The sequence below is a fragment of the Clytia hemisphaerica genome, unplaced genomic scaffold, assembly GCF_902728285.1.
Source record: "Clytia hemisphaerica strain Z4C2 unplaced genomic scaffold, Clytia hemisphaerica genome assembly, whole genome shotgun sequence".
NCBI classification, from domain to species: domain Eukaryota; kingdom Metazoa; phylum Cnidaria; class Hydrozoa; order Leptothecata; family Clytiidae; genus Clytia; species Clytia hemisphaerica.
In genome coordinates this window covers 237,809-260,095 of record NW_027103307.1, presented here as the reverse complement: position 1 = coordinate 260,095, position 22,287 = coordinate 237,809, and the positions used below count along the sequence as shown (strand labels likewise).

The following is a 22,287-nucleotide window of genomic DNA, read 5'->3' as shown; positions in this document are numbered from 1 at the left end:
CTTAAGTCTAGCGTTAAAACTCAGAGTTAAAACTCTACCCTTCGAACCTACTTTAGAGCACTTGCAAATCGATTGTGGTTTCAAAACACCCCGGTGGGTTTCCTTTTTGTGCCAAGTTTTTCGTCACTGATTGTAGAGAGAGAGGTTTTGAACGAGCCCAAACATGGTTGAGGTGAGGCCTGTTGAAGTTATCATACTATCAAATGTTGAATGATTGGTAGAATGTTGTATTTCTAAGACAGAGGGTTTCAATAATTTGCAGTTACCTTGAAATAACTTTAAATATATATCTTTAAATTTCGTAATATTTGTAAATACTAAATGATTTTTTGAATAGGAAAATAAAATGAAAAAGATATACATAATATATCTGGATAATAAAAATATGTTTTGTATAATAAATCTATGTTTTTTAAATTGTATGAATAATCAGAAAATAAATTATATTTGAAAAAAAATAAATACCATTGTTATCAGGTAATAAAATATTTCTGTAGGTATTTCAAAGAATTGGAAATATCAAAATCAAGGTTTTGAATAAAAAACTAAACACTAATATTTCAATTTTATGAAGATGACCGTTAAAACATTTTCATGCTACAAGCCAGGGTTCTCTTGTCAGGATTTTCCAACAATTTTTCCAAACCATTTAAATCGGTTGCCATGGAAGCAAGCGTCGAACCTTCTCTCAGCATGTTGACCATACCCTGTAAAAAAACAAAACAAAAAAAATTCACTTTCTGCTTATGTTACACCCCTGTTTCGTAGTCTCGGTGAAACTTCTTGCCGCAGTGGGGATGGAATTGTTTATCGAAATGGGGATGGAAATCCTATTGTTCTCAAGTTAAAAAATCTAGAGGGGTTCATAGTCGCAATAGTGCAATCTTTTCCATTACATTTTTAAAAGAAATGAAAACAACTGACCCCGGGCGCTGAAAGACAAGAGGTGCAAAAAGTTCCTCTGTTTACTAATTTCGTAACTTTCTAAAGTAATACTAACACCTTAGAATTAGCAGTTTTTAGAAAGATATTTTGTTCAGTTTTGTTCGAGTCAGCACGCTACTGACGCTAACGTGACTTAACTTTTTAGCATTTCAAAAGAATTTAAGAAATAATGTAAAAACGTTTATTTAACGCACACTAACGTTAAATGAACGTTGATACAACATTGCGTGTCAGCTTACGGTTGAAATTTTGCTGAATGTTGATGTATGCTTTGGTTTAGGAATATCCATCCTCTTATATGCATTTGAAGCTTTGGATGCCATCTTTGTAATGAAGTCTTCAAAAGATTTAGATTCTGGCGTCCCATAGATTCTGTTCAATTCACTTTTAATGAAATGCGCAGCAAATTTGTCTTGAGAAGCAATACGGCCATCGATGATCTGATTCCAGCGTTTGATACCTGTCAAAGACGTAAAAGATTGTTCTTATTTGGACAAGAACTGAGAAGGACAGCCCCAGAAGACACAAAATACTGAAACAACGTCCATTCTATGCCTACTTAATCATACAGAACCATCGGAAACATTGTAAAGTCCTTTATGCGTTAATAGGAATCACAAAAAGACAAAAACATAACATCTCAAGAATATAATTAAGCCCCAAGTACACATTTTTATAACAACAAATCATACATAAGAACAAAAGACTAAAAGATTTAAGCACAATAGTTAATGACATTTCAAGGCTTTGCGATTTCATAGGAAAATGATGAACGAATATTCCTAGGCTTAAAACTCAAAAAGAGCATCCAAAGGCTTCAAATAAAAACATGTAGGATCAGATAGACTAAAATAACATGTATTGATGGTAACAAGTGGCTTTGCGATACCTTGCTCGGTGATGTTACTCCAATGATGCATATTTTGTTCGTCAGTACTATCCATCACAACACCTCGTTCTATAGAATAAAACGAAAACCACCAATACTTAACAACAATAGCAAGTTGAGTAAGTTACTTCAGCCCGCATTTGATTTGCGTAAGGAGTTGCCTCTACAAATTTGAACGTTTACTTGGCGGATTTACCTTAAGTTACGTGACTTTGGCTAAACCTGAATAAGCTCAATACCAACGTATCAATGACCACGCGATATATTATCAGTAGAAAATAACATAAACAACAATTGAACGTTTATTTTAAAACATAAAGACTAAACGATCCTATCGTCTGCGCAAGGTCATTAAAAAGGGAATATTTTAGGAGAATGGATTAATTTGGAAAATGGAGGTTATCCCGAGTTGAAGTAAACAGTTACGAAGGTGTTTACATTGTTTTTCCAAACTCTGAGACCGCTATTCTTCCCGTTTCACACCCACTACGGCTTTTACATTATACACTTCGCACATACATATTTTCCGTGTTTTCTATCCCTCTAACGGAAGATACTATCGATACTACATAAAGACTTACTAATAGTTTCAATATGATTTCTCATATTAGCGATTTCGCTTCCAACAAAATTCACCACACTATCCATCGTTTTTTGATTTTCGCCATAAGAGTTAATCCATTTCCTGACGTATTGCATCATACCTTGCATGTTGTCAATACCGTTACGAGCTACAGCGCATGCGTTGTTCTCTAAACATAAAAATTAACGAGAATACTTGAGTGATCGGCAGCAAAGCCTATTCGGTTAAGCCTTTCTTAATCCGGACGAATATTATTTTATTTTATAGCAATATATTTCACAGGTCTATTGACTTCTATGAAACAGAACTTTTGATTTTACATTTTATAAAGTTTTTCCTCCCATTTCTTTATCAAACGCTCTTTGAAGACTTGTAAGGATGTTGCTTAAACAATGTCTTCTTCTAGATCATTCCAAAGTTTTACACTTCTCTAAAAAAGAGTGCTTGGTAGCCTCTCATACCGTGTTCAGGAAAGTTCCTTTGCAGCTCATAATAAGGCTGACGTTGTGGTCATGTCGAAGAGAAAATTTCTCTGATCTTATGGACTCGTGATAAATGTGGAGGTTCTACCACGTCACCAACTTGTCACCTGGTCTTTAGGCTGGGTAGTTTGATGAGTCGTAACTTATCTTCGTATGAGTAGTTTCTATGGCAACTAACTAGCCTTGTAGCTCTTTGTTGGACGCCCTCGATTGCATTGATATGTTTGATTAGCCTTGGAGACCATACTACATGTGCGTATTCCAAATTGGGTCTGACAATTGCAATGAGAAGCGTTCGAAACATATCTGTTGCGAGAGGTTCAAAGCTCCTGCTGATCAAGCAGGATCAAACCATCGATGGAGTTAGCTTTCTTGATTTTACTAATTCAAAGGTCAGATTAATATCGATTATCACTCCTAGATATTTTTCTTGGTCAATAGAACTGAGTGATCCTGCTATGGGATACGGTAAGCACATCTTTTGTTCCAAAATTTACCCAGTTTTAAAACAAGACATTCTAAAACATGAAATTCTAAAAGCCAGACCTTTGACCAATTTTCCATGTCATTAATATCTTTAAAATACTTTATCTTCGACCAGTTTTGTATCTTCAGCAAACAGGAACATTTCTGCTTTCGTAGTCTCTGGTAAAGCATTGATGTACAAAACAAAAAGAAGTGGACCAAGTACACTTCCTTGTCGAACTCCACCAAAACTTTACATCTTCTCGACAATGTTCCATTTACCCTTACATATTGATAACGATCAATGAAAAAGGACTGTATCCAGTTGAGCTTTTATCGTCTGACTCCAGAAGCATCAAACTTATTCATCAGTCTGCGATTGGTAGGGTGACAAAAAGGCCTTCTTCGCCTTCAACCACTTTGAGATCGAGTCCGAACATTTATCAAGATATTTAAGTACATAAACCCATGTTGTTTACTAGAAAATAGTTTCTCATCTACCAAGTGTTTCATGTCACCTCAATTAGTCTTCCAAGTGATAGATGTAACACTGACTGGTATGTAATTTTCTGCTAGATTTTTGCTCCCTTTTTTGTATATTGGTGGCACATGAGCAACCTTCCATGCATCTCACAGTGTTATTTCTTTAAATGATTTAGTCATAATCATGTGGAGCGGGACAGCTGTGTAGTCGACTAACTCCTTCAATATAGTTGGATGAATGTCCCTCAGATTGACTTATTTTGGATTGAGACTTGTAAGTTCTTTCTTGACCATTTCGAAAGTGAGATTCAACTCTACTTTAGAATTGGTGCGTGATTGAAAGTCTGGAAGACTATTATCGGGCTTTTTGGTAAATACAGTATGCAAGCTTATTACTTTTTCCGTACTATAACCTGAAAATACTTCTTCTAGAAGAAGTTCTACTTACCATCAACTTTTTCAAGTGACATATTTCTGAATGGAGCCACCTTGAAAGCGACATACGGGTCTTTATTCTCAGCTAATACCCATGGAGAATTTTTCTTAAAAGAAGCCACCGTTGCTTCCGACGTAACGTGGAAATTTGACGTCGGGTAAGATGAGAGACGTGATACGTCAAGTGATTTATCATCGATTGATTGGATTTCATTACGTTTGGTTGCGTAAGAATCCATCTCTTCCTCTAAATCCTCGATCATCTTCGGCACGCTGAAGAAGAAGATATAACAAGGAATAATCAAATATATGACTTAACGGCAAGTACTCTATGCTACCAGAAAACATCGAGAGAAAAAAATTACAGAACTTTTGTACCTTTATTTTAGGTGAGAGTCCAAAGGGAAGTTTAAGGTTGGCTTTAGAATGTTAGGCAGTGTCTTTTGTGTGCGCTGTTTTTTTTCTAAATTCAGTATTTTGGCTTATTTTGGACGCATATACGTGTCTCTCGTGGTATAAGGATTAAGTCAACGCAAAATTCTCCTCCCCTTTAGGAAAAACCCTTTACGATCTCAAGCCGGCTATCCTGTGTAAGAAGAAGTCGGAAATTTCTGGGAAAGTCAGTGGAATCTAGTCAGGGAAGTGAAATCTTAAATTTTAAACGACGGTAATTCGCCGATGGTTCATCAATAACATTATAATCACTGTCTCTGCCTTTAACTTTTACGAGATGAGGACTTCGGTGATCATTTAAATCAAAAGTGGAAAAAGATCACAGAAGCCTCTTAGGACAAATATTTTTTAGTCGTATAAGCCTCGTTATGAATGAAAGTTAACGGTTCAATCTTGTACCTCTCAGCTACTTGCTGTAATTTTTTCTTATTAATTAATAGGTATGCATGTATGAGGACTATAAGAAATGGGGGTTTATTTTCCGACTTTATTTTTGATAATGTCTGCTCACTGTAGTCACGTAAGTGGAATTTTTGAAGTAGCATTGCTTACTCTAGTTTGACTTCGGAAACAAATGTTTTCAGCTGCTCCAATTCATCGTCAAATGCATGATGGGAAATAGTGTGGGCGGCATTGGCGGAAAAATCGCCCCCACCAAAACAAATGGTCAGTTCGGCGTCAGCAGCCGCACGGCTGTAAGAGGTATCTGGTGTTGAGATCATATACGAAACAGTGAAGGGTAGACATTCTGGATGGCTAAGGTAAAACGAGAAACATTTTATCGTAAGTTTTATGGAGAATATCCTTTCAGAAAAGTAAAGGTTTTAAAGGTCTATGGTCAAGGAATCGTATTGGAAATAAGCTTTCAGAACGTTCAAAGATAGAATTTGAAAGAAAAAGAACAATATTCTGGAAGACTTTGGAAATTAATAAATTTAGAAGTTTAGTTTTGATGCTATTCTAGATTTTGCTTCTGATTACTTGATTTAGCCAAAGAAGTAACAATCTTATTACTTCTTTGGTCTAGCATATCTGTGACACGTGACACGTAGACGTGTGGACCAACTGTAATCTTTGAAATTGACTTACTCGATTTCTTTGAATTTGAAATTAGCAGTCATCTTCGAAACTTTCAGGGCACTTGATGATGATTTCTCAAGTTGTTGGATGAAAGGATCTTTTCGTTCAGGTGCTTGATAAGAACGTTTGTTAGCATACATATCAGCTATTTCTTGTTTCTTCGACACCGTTGCAGATGCAATCTATGAAGAAATACAAGTTAATTTAAAGAATAATTTTAGGCATCAAACCCAAACAAGTTAAGAACAAACGGCTTTAGACAATCTTTTGACGACGTTTTTTACAAAAAACATAAACTTTCTAAATTTTGATTAATTCATAATTCTCATGACGTTATAGGTTATACCCCGGACGTTTGCTACTAATTCCTTTTTTTTCAAATAACCAGACCTTTTTGGATGCTCCCGTATAAGGGGGGGGTGGCGTACGGGTTTGACGGTGTGACGGTATTAACCCTTTTTTCTGTCGGTGTTTCGGTGTTTGAAGAAAAAAGTGACGGTATTTCGGTGTCAAACATGCCATGCGGTGACAAAATAAATGATTTTACCAAATTTTGCTGTCGGTGTTGACGGTAATCCAAGAAATATGGGTCGGTATTTCGGTGTCTCCGACCCCCGTACGCCTCCCTCTATAAGATATTGCGTCATGAATATTATGAATTGACTTACCCCAGCTTTAGTGTCTAGTGATCTCCTTTTAGCGAATGATTGAACTCTTTCCGATTCACATTTGGATAAACAACCGACATTCGACACTCCAGTGTATTTGTCCTCGTTGAAAGATACACATCTAGCCTGTCTTCCATTTGCAGCCTTGAAACAATTTTGAACATCCAGACCAGGCATTGAAACTAAAAGATTATATTGCAATGAATCAATATTTATCTTTTTCTAGACCTTTAAAGGGTGTCTTTTCCGTATAACTGGACTGTCATTTCTTTTTTATTAGAACCAGTAATATTTGACTCAACTTCCACTCCTCTTTTTAGGATTTTTAGGCTCCTCAATTTCCTCGATCAAGGGATTTAAAGCTGTTTCGGGCCAGAATTGCATTAACCATACCGAGTCCTTTGAGGCTAGAACTGTTCTCCGGGGGAGTCATTTAAAAGCCTCGACTACCAATGTTTTTTCGACTGATTGTAGATAATGTAAAACATAAAATGCATTCTTCATTACCTAAGGGGCATTCTTCAACACATGATTTGGAGTATGCTTGGATTGCTCGTTCTCTTTCCATTCTCAATACAGAAGCTTCTTGCCGAGCTCCATCTGCAGCTAGCTTCGATTGATGCTCCAATGCTTTCAATTGGGCATTTAGGCTAAGAATATAAGTAAATAGGGAATTCCTTCAAACTCTGGTGAAAAAAGGGGCTTATCCAGGGATATTTAGAAGGTTTTTCCCCTTAAAACTTATGCGTAAAATAATTCTTTTGCAAACGGTTAAAACTATGATAGAGTATCAACACGTTGAAGTAATGGAAAAGCAAACTACGTAAGAACATAAGGCTCCAATGGCCAAAATATACAAAAACAAGACAAGAACATTTCAAGACATTGCAGACTTTAAAACAACCGATTTCTTCGGAAATTACGTAAAAATACTCAATGGAAATTAAGAACATTTTAAGAAAATTCTTTTGGTATAAATCTCAAGCAGTTAAGAACATATTTGGTGTGCTCAAAATTTTAGATGTTCTTATAAAAATGGGTATTACAAAGTCAGTTCTTTACCTATTCATGGTATCCAAAAGACTGTTAGTTCTTGTGAGATCATATTCTTCTTTCAATTCTTTGGCAACGCCCTTCAAATTTTGTGAAAGGTTGTCCGTAACATCTAGAGTCAGCTGGAAGAGATAAATCCAATTCAAATGTTAATATTCCAGTATACTAAATTGCAAATATTTGGGGATCCTACCTACCTTCATGTAGGCTTAAACGGCCGTCTCCCGCCTGACTGAAATCGTTTGTATGTGTCGAAATTTGATCAATTCTTGGATGATCAATTCTCGGATGATCAATTCTCCATTCGCTATAAGTGAACTCTTTTTTGCTATAATGTTCTCGACCATGTAATTGTAGTGTGTTATTGTAGTGTGGAAAGCATGTAATTGTAGTATGTAATTGTAGTGTGGGAAGCGTGTAATTGTAGTGTGTTATTGTAGTGTGGAAACAATGTAATTGTAGTATGTTATTGTAGTGGAAACCATGTAGTTGTAGTGTGTTATTGTAGTGTTGGAACCATGTAATTGTAGTGTGTTATTGTAGTTATTTGCTTGAGATTAATTTCCAAATGATAGCAAAAAATGATATATATTTCGGAATGACAGCACACTTTAAGCAAATGGGCTTTAGGGCAACTCTCAACCAAGAATAAAACTACATACATCAAATTCAATATTTGCAAAGCTATTGCATTCGTCTTCGTCACACACTCCTTGTAAATTTAAAGAGCCAGTCACTTCATTGTAAAGGTCTGTGTTCTTTTGGAGGGAGTATACTTTAAGTGGGCAATTGTTGGTACATCTTGGACCTTTGACGACGTCAATTGTTGCAGACCCGTCATAACCAACAAGTGAAATGTATCCTGTAAATTACAATAGAGAGACTGTTGAGTTAAAGAGGAACCTTTCACCTTTCTCAAGCAAGAAAAGGTGAAGCCTTGTTAAAACTTGAGCCGTATTGGAGATGACGGGTTAAATTTAGTGCTTTCACAGTTCTCACACGTCGTTTTATGGACATTTAGCCAAAGATTCTACTTTCAATCCGCCGTTTGTGTATAAATCACGCCTTTTGGAATGGAAACAGATGTCTTCATTTCTCCTTCATATTAAGTCCTTTCTTCATTTATTTTCTATTCAATTAAGTCTTGTTACGATCTTACCGGACAAAGTTCCTATAGGATCATTAGAACCATAAGTGAGGGTGAGTTTGGGTCCATTTGTATAATCAGATTTTGAAGCATAAAACTCGAGGGCTGTTTCTCCTTGTTCTCCCTCCTTATTTGAGACATATTGATCTGAAAAAAAACAACAGAATAATAATCGTTTGACTGACTGTATTTGATAATGACAAGAACAAATACGGTAGCAAATAATCTACCAAAACAAACAAGGAAAATTAAGCGGGAAAAAACGGGTGTAGGCTTAATCGGAAAAAATTGGAAATGTACTCAAACTCTACTCGCTTGTAAAAAGATGAAAGATTTACCGAAATTATCGAAAATCGGATCCTCTTTTGGTTTGTAGGCTTCATTATATTTCATTCGTTGTATTATCGGTGGTACTGTCATTTCCAGCTGAACTTCATCAGTAAATGAAATCTTGATGTTATTATACCCTCTGGACGACCCGTAGAAATGGAATCCAACGGCCGCTTTGATGTCATGTGATTTGATCTCCCATTGTAATTCTATGGTAAATGAGGATCAGAATTTAAACACAGTTTCTTTTAAAATGGTAAGCAATCCACATTGAATTAAAAGCTATGACTATTATGAACTATCACTTTTCAGTAAATAAAGCTTAAAGTGAGTATCTAATGAAAGAAATATTCGAATTAACAAGATTCCCTGTACACACTTGAGGCAGCGATTTTGGTTTGATATTGTTCTTCAATGACACCAGAGATTGGGGGAAAGAGGATAAGAATCGACGCTGCCGCTCGCTGTTTTCTCATTGTTGACCATTGACCCATTGAATTCGGCGTCGTTTGAAGTCACTAGGCTAGGCAACAATTTGGCCGAGAAGGTACTGCAAAAAAATGGCGTCATGTGCAGTATTAAAACGGCTAACTACATATTTGTTTTACCAGCTTCTTTTTGTGTTTGAATGCAATGAATTCTTTACTAGTAATTATTTCTATTTCTACAATATAATCTGTTACATTGGTTTCGAGCATTCCTTGAGGAAAGTATTTTGGCTAAAACTGAAACTTTTGGCTCGACTAACACTGTATCCGCCCTGTCCAAAATGAAAAGTGCTTATAAAAACCAAAATCCCCGATGTTAGAAATATTTTTATTTCACTTTCGATATCAACCACGGCTGCCATTTTTTGCTTGTACTTCTAGTCTTGTGCGAATAGAATAATCAAGCGCTCCGATTGGTTCAGAACTAAAACAATCGATCGGGCGTAGATATTTCAATAGAACAAAAGGTTTCCTAACCTAGAGAACAATAGCTGAATAGCGCAATTCTTATCCTCTTTTCCCAAATCTCTGATGACACTCGAGGTTGTTTAACGTGTATCTAAGTTCACAATGTCCATATAATTTTAGATGAATGTTGAAACAACATTGAGTGCCCGTTGAGCACGGATATACCTCCTTCTGGATGATTTGGTGGGTTGTAGGTAAAACAACCTTCAACTTCAATATCTCCAACAAAATGCTTCAACTGTTTCCCAAAAGCTTTGAAAATTTTCTTAATGGTAAGACCCTCGACACACGCTAACAGTCGATTGAAACGATTTGTGTAGTGGATGAATTGCTGGCTGTTTGTTGGAGCGATCTTGTCATCTGATTTGGGTAGGTTACCAATGAGTATGTCGCAATTGAGCTCTGGAAAGGAACAGAATAATTCCGTAATGGAAAAAATTACGTGAATTAAAGTTAATGTAACTTCTATACTTCACTTAACACTTTTGCAAATTACCGACAGTAATTCAAAAGAGTCATAACTTGATACAGAAGATTTTGCTCGCATTTTAGGATTCTTCGTATAATTTGTCGAAAAATTCCGACCTCAGCAGCGAAAAATAACTGACCAAGTACTTCCATGTTGTGTGCGTTCGTAATATCTTCTCGATTCTTTTTGAACGTCGTCATCTCAATGAATGGAATACCAAAGCTAGAGGAAGATGCAAATCTTCTATTCATGTCCGACTCAAATGATTCCAAGTATACATTTTCACCAATGAAATTCAATTTAACTAAAAACAGAAATGTTAAAGACTGTCAGACTTAGTCCTTGTATGCCTCGCAGCTCTTGACACTATTTGTACTAAGGCTTTCAGGGGTGGTTCAAAAGTAGAGCGGTTTTTCCTGTACTACCTCTTTTAATTGTTAATTTAGTTGGAATTTTTGACAAACGAGAAACCTGTTATAAAGGAATGAACAAGTCGACATAAGAAATCTTTCGATGACATCACTTGTCATACTTAAGTGGAGAAACAATCAATAATATTGTCTGCTATTGTAAACTAAACAAAGGTGTCAGCAACAGTTTAAAGGGCTTATCTTATCCTAAGTATTCTTTAAACTACTGTTAAACCGTATATTTGAAATAAAACAATGACATTGTACTGAAAATGTGTTAACCTTACTGCCAGCAGAGTCGGTTGAGATATTTACTTTACATACAATCATTTACTCACCAACTCCATATACGCCTGCAGTCTTTAAAAATCCAGACATGTAATCAAAATTTGCCTTGGATTTCATTGGTGTAAAAGTTCTGCTGAGATGTTTTATTCCTCTTCTTCCTCCGCTAAATGGCGCTTTTTTTAAAGAAGAAAAACGATACATTAGTTAGGGTGAAAATATCTGACATTTCACAAAACAAGAACATGACACACCCAAAAGATGTTTTGGATATCATTTTGACTTCATTTTTGAAGTGCCGTTCCCGTTGTGTCAGGTTGCTTTCAGGATTGGTCATGAGAGATATCGATACGATTAAAATGGATCAAGATCGACTAAGATTAAAATGTTCGCTGCCAACTACGACTAGACCCTGTAGTAGAGGGGTCAAAGTACCGACAATATTGGTAGTACCTTAATGGCAAAACTTTTGCTTGCTTTTTTATTGAGTTTCTAGAAACTGTATGGATTGGTGTTCAGTTTTCCCCGGGGGGGGGGGGCAGTCAGGCAAATTGACCAACGGGTATGTGCGGCGGTTAAGGGTATGTTTTTCATAATATCAGAAATGTACTGTAAGGGTGGACTTTTGATAAATGCACTGTAAGGGTGGAAATTTCAGCAAATCTGGGAAAAATTGCAAATTTTTGCTCGAAAATGTTGATTTTTTTGCTCTAAAAGAGTTTAAGATTTGAAAAAATGCACTGTAAGGGTATGAATTTCACCGATTTTTTTCTGCACTGTAAGGGTACGATTCTAAAAGCCAATTTTTTCGCCGCACATACCGTCAGTTGGTAAACCCATTGCCCCCCCCCCCGGGACAGTTTTAAAGCATTCGAAACAAAACTTCGGACAAAAAGGGTACAGGAGCTTTTGAGAGACTTTCGATGAAATTTATAAGGTCAAATAATCAATTTCTGAGAAGAGCTTAGCAGTAAACGTGTTAATCAGAGACAATTTGATTTGTAGCTGATATGATTACCCTGTAAATAAACGTTGATGATAAGATACTTACCATTTATCAGACTGAAACGTCCAATTTTCAAGGTAAAACTTTCTGTTAAGTAGGATTTCAACATAAACGTATGATCTGCAAAGATACGTCCATAATACGTCCCTGGAATGAGGGTCTTTCGGTTGTTTGCTATATACAAGAACTCACATACTGCGTGGTAAGTTTCTGTGTTTTTTGTGTGACAATCAGAGAGATCAAGGTTTGTCATTTGAACTATAAGCCCACCGTCGAAATCTTCTCCTACATGTAAGAAAAATAAATAAAGTCAATAAGGGGATAGCCCAAAAGATGTTTAGACAGTCTTCTTACGAGGTCTATGACTGGCTTGGTAATAATGAACTGAACGGAAAATTGTAAGTAACCGGAATTCGAATCGGAACATTATGTTTTCAGGCGCTGAGAGCCTTGACTTATACTTATAGATGATTCTTTCAGCTGCCGGCCATTTTGATTTAGGATCTTGTTCAAAAAAGGTCTTGAATATGGCTTTTCAACGAACCCAACATAACTTATTTTCCTCAAGCCAAAGCTGAGAAAATTGCATTTCAAGTTGAAACAACTTACTTATCTTTATACTTATCTTATCGTATACAGTTTAAAATTTACAATAATATATTCTCCAAAATTTTGCCATCTTAATTAGATATTTTGATACCGATCAGTAGCATTGGGTGGAGCTTCTTATTATAACGATCCCAAATTTGTAGTATTTTTTATTTCTTGGTAAAACTACAGTATTTAGTTGTTACGCGTATTGAAACGTAGAATTTAACATGTAAAAGAATTAGGATATTCTTGTTATGAACGTACTAAGAAAAATTCCTTTAGCATCTTCTTCGGCTGTTCGACAATTTCCAATCTTTTCAAACACAGGATCTCTATTTCTTTTGGCAGCTTGTCTCATAATGAGTGCTATGAAAAATGAATGACAAAATTTTACTGGTACTTTTAGACATAATGAACAAATATTACTTTGCAGGAAGGAATTTGATCACACGACGTATAAAAATCCATCTAATTTGATAGCTGGGTCAGCTCTTTCTTTTGGACCCTGACGATCAATAATATTAAGCTCGCTGACTCAATGTTAAAGCTAGTCTCAACTGCAGACCTATTCAAGATGAGCAGGTAGTATGTATAGAAGATATGAGGAGCACGAATTAGTTAGTGAATATCAAAAACTTAAACTAATCCCAACTGACATCATTATTTTAAACCAATGTCAATTGAATATAAAAATTTCATTGCCATTTAGTTAAAACAGCCTCCATTTAGCGTCAAAAACATCCACATAACATTAACTGAACGTTCTCGACGACTAACAGTAGCGAGTTACGGGAGAGTTGCCGTATTACTTCGAATATCGCCCCCTCGAATAAACGCCCTCCTTTTAGGGTAAATTATTAATGAACACCCCCTCAGATAAACACCCCCTTCGAATCCACGCCTCTTCCTAGTATGATATGAAGAAAAAGATATACAACAATAATTCTATTGTTTTTTTATTCGAACTGGTTTTGACCCATTTCTACATCCTTAAATTGACATCTTTGTACTCAAATAATATTGCAAAGGCAAATTAAGGCTCAAATTTTCGTTACTAAAGTGACCTTGTTCATAAATTATTTAATAATTGCCCCTTCTTATAAACGCCCCCTCGAAAAATAACCCCTCCTAAAATCCAAATTATTTAATAAACGCCCGGGGATTATTGGAAGTAATACGGTAATTATATGTATTTTCAACGACGGTGAAGGTTAGCTTCTGATTTGTCTACATCCTGATTGATTGATGACAATGGTAAATGAGCACTTTTACCATCCTCAATCTTTCAGGTCAAAACTGCCGGTTTTTTTAAATCGCTTCAGTCACTCTGCCGTCCTCAAAAGTGCATATTATACCAAATACATATTTACCCGCTACTACCTAGCTGGCATATGACGCTGTTTTAATGTTCAGCACATCCCTTACGTTAGATGAACATTATATACTTACTTCCATCTGAAAAAACCTTCCACGTGGGAATCAAACCAGGCATATACATCTGAGACAAAAGTTTTGCAATTTGAGCTTTCTCTGATTTATAAGCACAAAATGCTAATTCTGCTCCAGCCATCTCATTTGAAAAGTAGACAAACTGCGCTCTGCTATTTTCGAAGCCAGGTAGAAATGATCGTCCTTTGAAGCTAAAGATTAAGTAAATCTCTTGTAAATAATTGCATTCTAAAACCAGGGATCACGCTACCGAGGGGCCAGGAAGACAATGGCTTCCTACTCACTTTTTTCAAATAATTTAATGTTTCTAAAATACAACGATTTATACTTTTAATAGCTTTGTTTTGGGGAAATAAAGTCTGAAATAGCGTCATTCCAAAGCATATAATATGGGTCAAAATCAAAAGTTGCGCCATTTTTTGGCGTGGGCCCTTCTTATAAATCGAGCTAGATATCCAAGGTTACCGTGAAAAACACAGGTCAAAATTGACGCTGTGCCGACGAATCGAGATTCCATCCAAGATCTTGGATGAAGTTCAAAGTTGATATTTTGATTCCTGTCGTTGAAAACACAAGTCATCAATGCTTTGTAAAAAGAGTCAGTGATAGAGAATCATAACATAAAGTATGTCTATTATTTCGATTCAATTAAAGTGACATTTCCATAATTAAAAGTTTTAGTAATTACTGTTATACATTTGGGGATCATGTAAAAGATTTCTTTCGAAATAAACTCATTTCATTTACACTTGGAGGTTTCTGGGGAATTCGTAAATAGTAAACTGCATACTGATACAGTCTGCTAGACATTAATATGGTAATATTTGCTCTTCATCTTTGATTTTTTCTACAGTGATTAGATTGACACATGCGCAATAAAATTTCTATTATTGGTCTTCAGAGGTTAATATATTCTTTGAAAACTTAACCTCTGATACTTAGGGTAATCCAAGGTTGCTTAATTCTGTTTTTTACTCTTTTCCAAAATAATAACACCCATGTCTCTGTTATTCATTGAAAATTTAGTCCTTGCAAAATCAAGTCAGTGTTTTTGTGAGCGATTTTCCCGGAAAAGGTTGAGGTCTGAGCAATTTCCTAAATGGGATGAAATTACAGGAAATCCTTTTCTCAGAGGACAATTCATTTATACATCCAGTCTGGAGGAGATTCCCAGGTTAGTCTTACTTCGTGTTCTGACACACACCGTTGGTTCAACGTTCATCTAACATTTATAATGGACGTTGCGAATATTACTTAAACGTTGAAACAACGTTATGTGCCAGCTTTGACACATTTTGCATATTCGCATATTTGTTTCCACATAAATCTAAATGATTTTTACTTACAAGGCAGATCTCTTTTTGTTAAAGAATAACTCAATCTTCATATCACCAAGTCGGAAATCATTCAAATTCGAGAATTTCTTTTTGGTCCATTCTGGTAAATAATCAGCACTAGCTCTGCTTTTCACTTCTTTGGCAGCGTGTACGTTGTAGTCTAACGTGGTTAGTCCAACTCTTTCACCACCCTTGTATTTGACTTCAACCTTTGCTTCTAAGTTCCAGAAAACCTCCTTGCCATTTCCTAACAGTAACAAAGAATTGAAAGAACATGGATTCATTGATTTAATTATTTATTACTGCTTTTCTTTTAATTTTTCAAATTACCAACCATTCAAATCACTGATAGGTTTGTATACGATCCTACGATTCTATTAGGTACTAAAATTAAGCCGTTCCTTTATTTGGCTGTTAGTCACATGATTGTGACGCCTAGATTCTCTTCTTAGGGCCTATGTTAGCCTTTGTACTTACGGGGCCTCTGTATCATGCATGCCGACCGAGTACCCACATGTTTTAGTCACCTGTTAGCCTTGGTACTTACGGGGCCTCTGTCATATACCGACCGTGTACCTTACTTTCCTATAGGAGTGACCCCAATATATCCGCCACAATTGTATATAGCAATAAGCCTACATTGACATGAAATATATAATCTCAGGGTCAACGGACTCATTCTCGTCTCCATTTCTTGTCGCCCGCCCACTAATCTTGCTTTTAAGAAGCTATATGGGCGTTAAATAAACGTAAAGTGTTTACGTTGCTTCTTCCAACCTGCTATGTAGCTTATTGACACTTTCCTCTTGAAAAAGAAATGATTTAACTAGAAGTAAACCTCGCTGAAAATCTAATCTTAAGTGGATGATTTTAAGACTGATTTTGTTACCTTTAAAGTTCCATTTAGATTTTTGGTTTTTATCGTAGCATTGTGAGATAATTGTATCTCGCATGAACATTTTACTAAAGCCAGAATCATCATCATCATCATCATCATCTTCGGCAGCTCCGGTAAAAACTGTGGTTGATTTTTCGTAAATCAATCGATATTTTTCTGATGGTTGGAAATTTTGGCACACCTCGGCTTTACCAGTGTCACTCTATATAGCGATGTTAGTAAGAAAAGGATTAATGGTCGGCTAGCTCAATCAGCAGAGCATTGTCAAATATCTTCAGTAATCTCTAATTTCACCCAGTGTTACTGTTTTAAGACAACGCAAAAAGCTCTTCTGTTTTTATCACATGTTGATTATCATCTTGATATTGTTGATTATTTTCTTAATATATTCTTACTTTTTTTGCCAATTTCATCGTGAATATGTTCTTATAAAGTATATTCTTATGAACGCATGTATTAAAAAGAAAGCCAAACAACTTACCCTTGATACAGTGATGGAGTCGAGTTTGACAGGAACATCGGTTCCAAATATGTTAGGACTTTGCAATGCCAAGTTGTTTGGGAAAGCCATTTTTTCAAATCCAGCATTATATTGAAACTTGTTTCCAGTCCAAGATTCGGGGTACTTAATCTCAACATTACCATCCAAGTCAATGCAGGCGTTGATCAACATGGGACCTTCATATTCTCTGATAAAAGGAAGAATGGCTGATGTTCTTTCGTTACGGAATCTGAAACAATAGCCTGGAAGCGCAAATTGCTCATACGCACTCAGTCTATTTGATTCATCAGTCCACAACATTGGTGTGAATTCATCTAATTCTTCCTTGAGGTTTGGGAATTCAACACCGTGGTTTGAGATGTGCAGGGATGCAGCAGTTGCTTCTTTAATAAGAGGAATTTCTGCCAGTTTTTCAGCAATATCGTCATCGACTCCAACCAATTTGAATATATTATCGTCGGAGTAAACTAAAAATGATAACAAAAGATTGGTTTTAAATTACAATCAATTTACCATCAAACACTATTCTCAAAAGATTTTAGTCTTTACTTAAAATTTATAATGTTCCGGCTATAAACTTCTACAGAAACTTGAACAGTATAAGAAGCACAAAATTTCTTTGATGTTGATGACACTACCCGTTATAAAAGACATCAAATGTTCTTGCCTTTTTGAGTTCAAGCCTAAAAATATTCTTAACCTAATCTTATTTTCACCATTTTGTGAGTATTTCTGCCCAATTTCTTAAGAAATTGGGTATTTTAGAGTCAGCATAGCCTTACAATGTTCTTAACTTGTTCTTAATATTCCTAACATCGAAGGGCCTTATGTTCTTAGATAGTTTTTTCTTATAAAAAACGTGTATTAAGGCTACGACAAGCAGATTCAACATAACTTACTTCTCTTAAGGTCAATAAGCGCAGCTATACCACATGTTGGTTCCAAATCATGCTGGCTATCTTTATGCTTGGACGATTTGCAGTAGATCATCAAAGGGTTGAATTTATAAGTTAGTGAAACAATTTCACCACTCGTCATGATTGACATCCTAGATGAGACGTATGCGTCCCAAGCTCCATTTGCCATCAAGATCAATTTTAATTTTGGTTCATAACCCCCAGGAAAGACAGCATTATCTAATTTCAAGCTATTGACAAATTTATCCTTTCTGTGGAAAACTGAATCACTATCCAGACCAAACATCTTGAGGAAAGTATTGATTTTGAGATTCCCTGTAGCAGAAGATGAAATATAGATATCAGACACGTCGTCCAAGTGTTCACGCTTTGATCTTGGTTTCTTGATATCAACGGATTCACTTTGATAATATGTGATCTGGAGCTCACCAACACCTTCAAATTCGATGTCTAAGTGTGGTTTGTCAGTGGAGACTCCATCATAATAAATTGTCATTTGTGACATACTTATTGAAGAGAATTTTAACCAATCATAGCCCTAAGGATAAAAGTTTTAGCATCATCATTAAAAATATGGACATTTCCCAAAAAGTTAGACAGAGGAGTTTTACGTACTGTTGGGAAAAAGTATGTAAAAAAGCATAATGGTATATTTAGAAAACTTTCTTCTCGTATGATGTTCGAAGGGTCATCATCATGCAGGCTGAGGTTGGTGATGGAAGTCTATTAACGAATAGAGCTTTCACTGAAATTTACACGTGGAAATAAAATCAGATCAAATCGAAAATGATAAAGTGTACCCGTTGCGTGGTGACAGTCCTCCATGATTTACTCAAGAAATTTTCAATCTTCACATATGTTTCCGTCACTGTCAATTTACCGCCCAATCTACCGGGTAACATCACAAAGTTTCCAGATTGTGATAAAATACCCCTTGTTAATGATGCTAAAAGATTTTTCTCATCGGGGAACATATCTTGAAATAATCTTTTGAATATATCACCAACGTTACATTCCACACCATTATTTTTAGTGAAGTCCTTGAATTCTCCTGCTTTGCTTCCTTTCGAATATCGGCATGTTCTGAAGGTAGGGTCAAATCGATGTTGGCTCATTAATCTAAGCTCTTTGAGAGCCGTGTTGATTCCAGATTGGCTTGCACCTGTTTATAAGGGGAATAAAAACGAAAAGCTTAAAATTTAAGTTCTCAACTTCAGTTGAGCTACAATCTGATAATGTCTGTCTGTCTGTGTGTCTGTCTGTCACAAAAACTTTAGGGCAGCCTGGAGACTTCAAAAATGTTTGAATTTGGCTGAAATTTGGCACACTCTTTCCTTGGGTAAATATCTTGGGGTCATTTTTTCATTTTTTAAAAAATTTGATTTTTGGAGCCTGGGGACGAGTTTTTCGCCAAAACGAGGCTAAAACTTTGGGGCAGCCTGGAGACTTCAAAAATTGTCGGATTTGGCTGAAATTTGGCACACTTCTTCATTGGGTGAATATCTGGGGGTCTACAATTGGGCCTATGAAGAATTTGAAGACACTGAAGTTGAGCCCAGTTCGTTGCGCACGTTCGAATATTTGTATTGATCAAGCATTTTGAGAAAATACACTCCTATTTCACTGCCTCGGTGGAAATACTTCCCAAAGTCGGGATGAAAATTTCTAACAATAACCAATCGAATAAAGATCCCAATGTCTCATGAGGTGTAAACAACACAATTATCATTGTGAATATGTAATTTTATAGCAATGAAATCTGTTTGAAAACGAGGACAACAATAAATTTATGCATCTCGAGAAGAGTGTATTTTATTGACGAATATATTTTGCCGAAGAAATTTCTACTATTAAATTATGAAAGACCGACCTCGTTTTGAAACAGTGCTTGCTTGGTCTTCAGGATCACCAGAACCATCTCCTTCGACTTCATTGTCACCAGCTGCAATCGAAGATGGTATAATATACAGTAAACTCTCACTTATTCGAGTAGAAACCTGCTTAAGAGTCTTTCTATAATTCAAACTAGTTTTTAGTCCCCATCAAGGGAAAAACAGTATAAAATACTTTCTATTATTTGAATCTGTCTGTTATTCGAATAAATAAGAAGATTCCTCGTTCGACTTGGAATTAGCGAGAGTCACGCAACTGTAACGCTTTATGCGGGTTTAGGACAAACCCTTAGAATCAAACGCGACAACCTATATGCTACACATGTGTTGCTTTTAACATTCATGAAACATGAAAAGAAAATCATGGAGGTATTAAGGCTGTGGTTAATTTGCTTATTACTGAACTATGATTTGGGGGAAATTTTGGTATGGTAACATGCAAAATACTGAAAAAAGAAACAGATTTTATCAAAACTTACAAAAAGTGTTTTTACCATATAGAATTTCTCTTGACCATGCCAATGATAGACGAGTGCGAGAAAGTCTAGAACTAGGTTACACTCACGAAAACGGCAGACATGATATTACAATGCAGTATATGTTTTTTAAGAGCATCCAAAGTTTTGGGATGTTTATAAATATTTGAGCTTTATAAAATGTCATTGAAACGTTCTTATTTTCACCATTTTGTGAGAAGTTTTGGCAATATCTTAAGGAATTCGGTGTTTCACAACCCGCAAGCCCTTAGAATGTTCTCAATTTGTTCCTAATATTTTGGCTAAAGAAGCCGTGATTACTATGGTTTGTTTGTATGTAAAAAAATGTGAATATGTTTACAATCAAACAAACCTTCTTCACCAGAATCACTCTCAATGCCATCATTGCTTTCTTCATTAGAGTTTAGTTCTTCTGAAGTTGAAGTTTCAGTTGATGGTACCGGAGACTGGGCACCAGTAAATTGTTGTACTTGATCCTGATTGGTTGATGGGTCAACCTCAACCTTAAGATTTGTATTTGAAAGTAAAGGATTGTTATTTATATTGGTTATAGTGCTCACACCTCTAGGTAGTTTTATTTTGATTATTTTGAATTTTAGTTTTTAACTTTCAAAATTGTGACCTCGTCAAGTGCTCCTAGTCTACTTCACTAGACTCGACGTCATTTAAGATCATCAAAGCAAAGTCCAGCAAGAAATAAGCTCTAGTCTAGTTACTAGGTTATTAAGTTTGAATCATTAAACAATATATTATGACAGTTGCAATAATAACCTCTTCAAGGTGCCGAACCTGTTGTTGAAATGCTTCATTTTGCAATAGAGTTCCTTCTTGTGCGTTGAAAGTCACATCTCCATCTTCTTCTGCAAGCAATCCTTGTACCAAAGCAATAAGTACAACCAAATCAAAGAAAAGTGTGAATGGGGCTTTATTTTTTAACCTCCTCATCTAAAGTAAAAAAGGATAAAAAGCAAAAAACGTAACAGATAATAACAGTGCGATCTAGACGGCACAATAAAAGCGAATTAAAGAAATTGCAAAAGAGTCGTCTCCGACGACGCCGGAACAGCTAGTTTTTTTTATAAGAACATCCAAAATGTTTAAAGCCTTCGGATATGTTCTTAACATGTTTCTATTTCCCCCCATTTTGTGTATTTTTATCCATTTTCCAAAGAAATCGTGTGTTTTAGAGTCCCAACAGCCTTAAAATGTTCTTAACCTGCTCCTGGTATTTTGGCTATCGCCATATATTCTTATATAGTTTGTTCTTATAAAAATCGTGCATGTGTAAATCTTCTTTAATCCAAATTTCTATTTCAAATCATAAAATAAAAAAATAAAAAGATCGATTTTTGGCAGAAATATGTATTTGTGAACGGTTGACTGCATGCAATAATTCATTTGTGAAATTTTGGAAGTCAAAATATTTCCAAATATTTGCTAAAATATTTCCAAATATTTGCTACTTTGAATGTTGAGTATAGCTATAAAGATTTTTCTTATGGTGGAGAGTTTTGATTTTTGATTGTTTCCCTTATAAAGGAATCTGAGACGCTCCATTGCAGTGAATAAAAAGTTATGTTTCATTAGTTTATAAATTGGTCAGACGTAATTCATGGTAGTAATTTTATAACAGAAAGCAATCAAAATATATCGCAGCTTCTGGGTCAAAAAGAAAATAAAAAACAGAAAATGTTATGAATTCTCTTACCAGGGGGATCTATGCACTTATTATTTCCTTTGCTTTGATGCATTCTCGATGTTGAGTCTTGACCCATATGTTGTTAACATGTTTCCTCTAATCTACAGCACTTCTTGAAAGTGTGTCTAGATTCATTCAGTCTTCTTTCATTTAATCTCTCCAACATTTCGGTGGTCTGTCTATTTTCTTTTTTTCATGAAATACACCGCTGTCCCTGTGACCCAGTGGAATCCACCCCACTCGTCACCCCAGTGAAAAATATTCCCAAAAATGGCCCATTTTTCACCCCACTGGATATATCACTCACCTCACTGGAATCTCGTAGCTGAAAATGACCCCATTGAAAGAAGGAAAAATCCAAATATT

At 35.7% G+C, this 22,287-nt stretch overlaps 1 protein-coding gene across 2 annotated transcripts; it reads right to left on the bottom strand.

Annotated features, from left to right (window-relative positions):
- Positions 1–273: 273 nt before the first annotated feature.
- LOC136812355 (uncharacterized) lies at positions 274–21,191 on the bottom strand. Of its 2 annotated transcripts, none has more exons than XM_067068854.1 (27): positions 20,994–21,191; positions 20,575–20,725; positions 19,704–19,775; positions 18,634–18,995; positions 17,816–18,371; positions 16,896–17,383; positions 16,406–16,616; positions 15,526–15,763; positions 14,180–14,370; positions 12,995–13,096; positions 12,185–12,424; positions 11,187–11,309; positions 10,578–10,742; positions 10,135–10,371; positions 9,022–9,222; positions 8,696–8,830; positions 8,199–8,398; positions 7,546–7,658; positions 6,991–7,133; positions 6,484–6,665; positions 5,825–5,997; positions 5,288–5,491; positions 4,296–4,555; positions 2,416–2,586; positions 1,835–1,903; positions 1,185–1,405; positions 274–707 (listed from the first exon to the last, which is right to left on the bottom strand). In XM_067068854.1, exons 1-27 carry the CDS (start codon positions 21,165–21,167, stop codon positions 582–584), a joined length of 5,508 nt encoding a protein of 1,835 aa, XP_066924955.1. In that variant the 5' UTR covers positions 21,168–21,191; the 3' UTR covers positions 274–581. The 2 variants fall into 2 exon arrangements, with proteins under 2 accessions (XP_066924955.1, XP_066924962.1); XM_067068861.1 differs by having other exon boundaries at positions 21,012–21,191.
- Between the last annotated feature and the right edge of the window lie 1,096 nt (positions 21,192–22,287).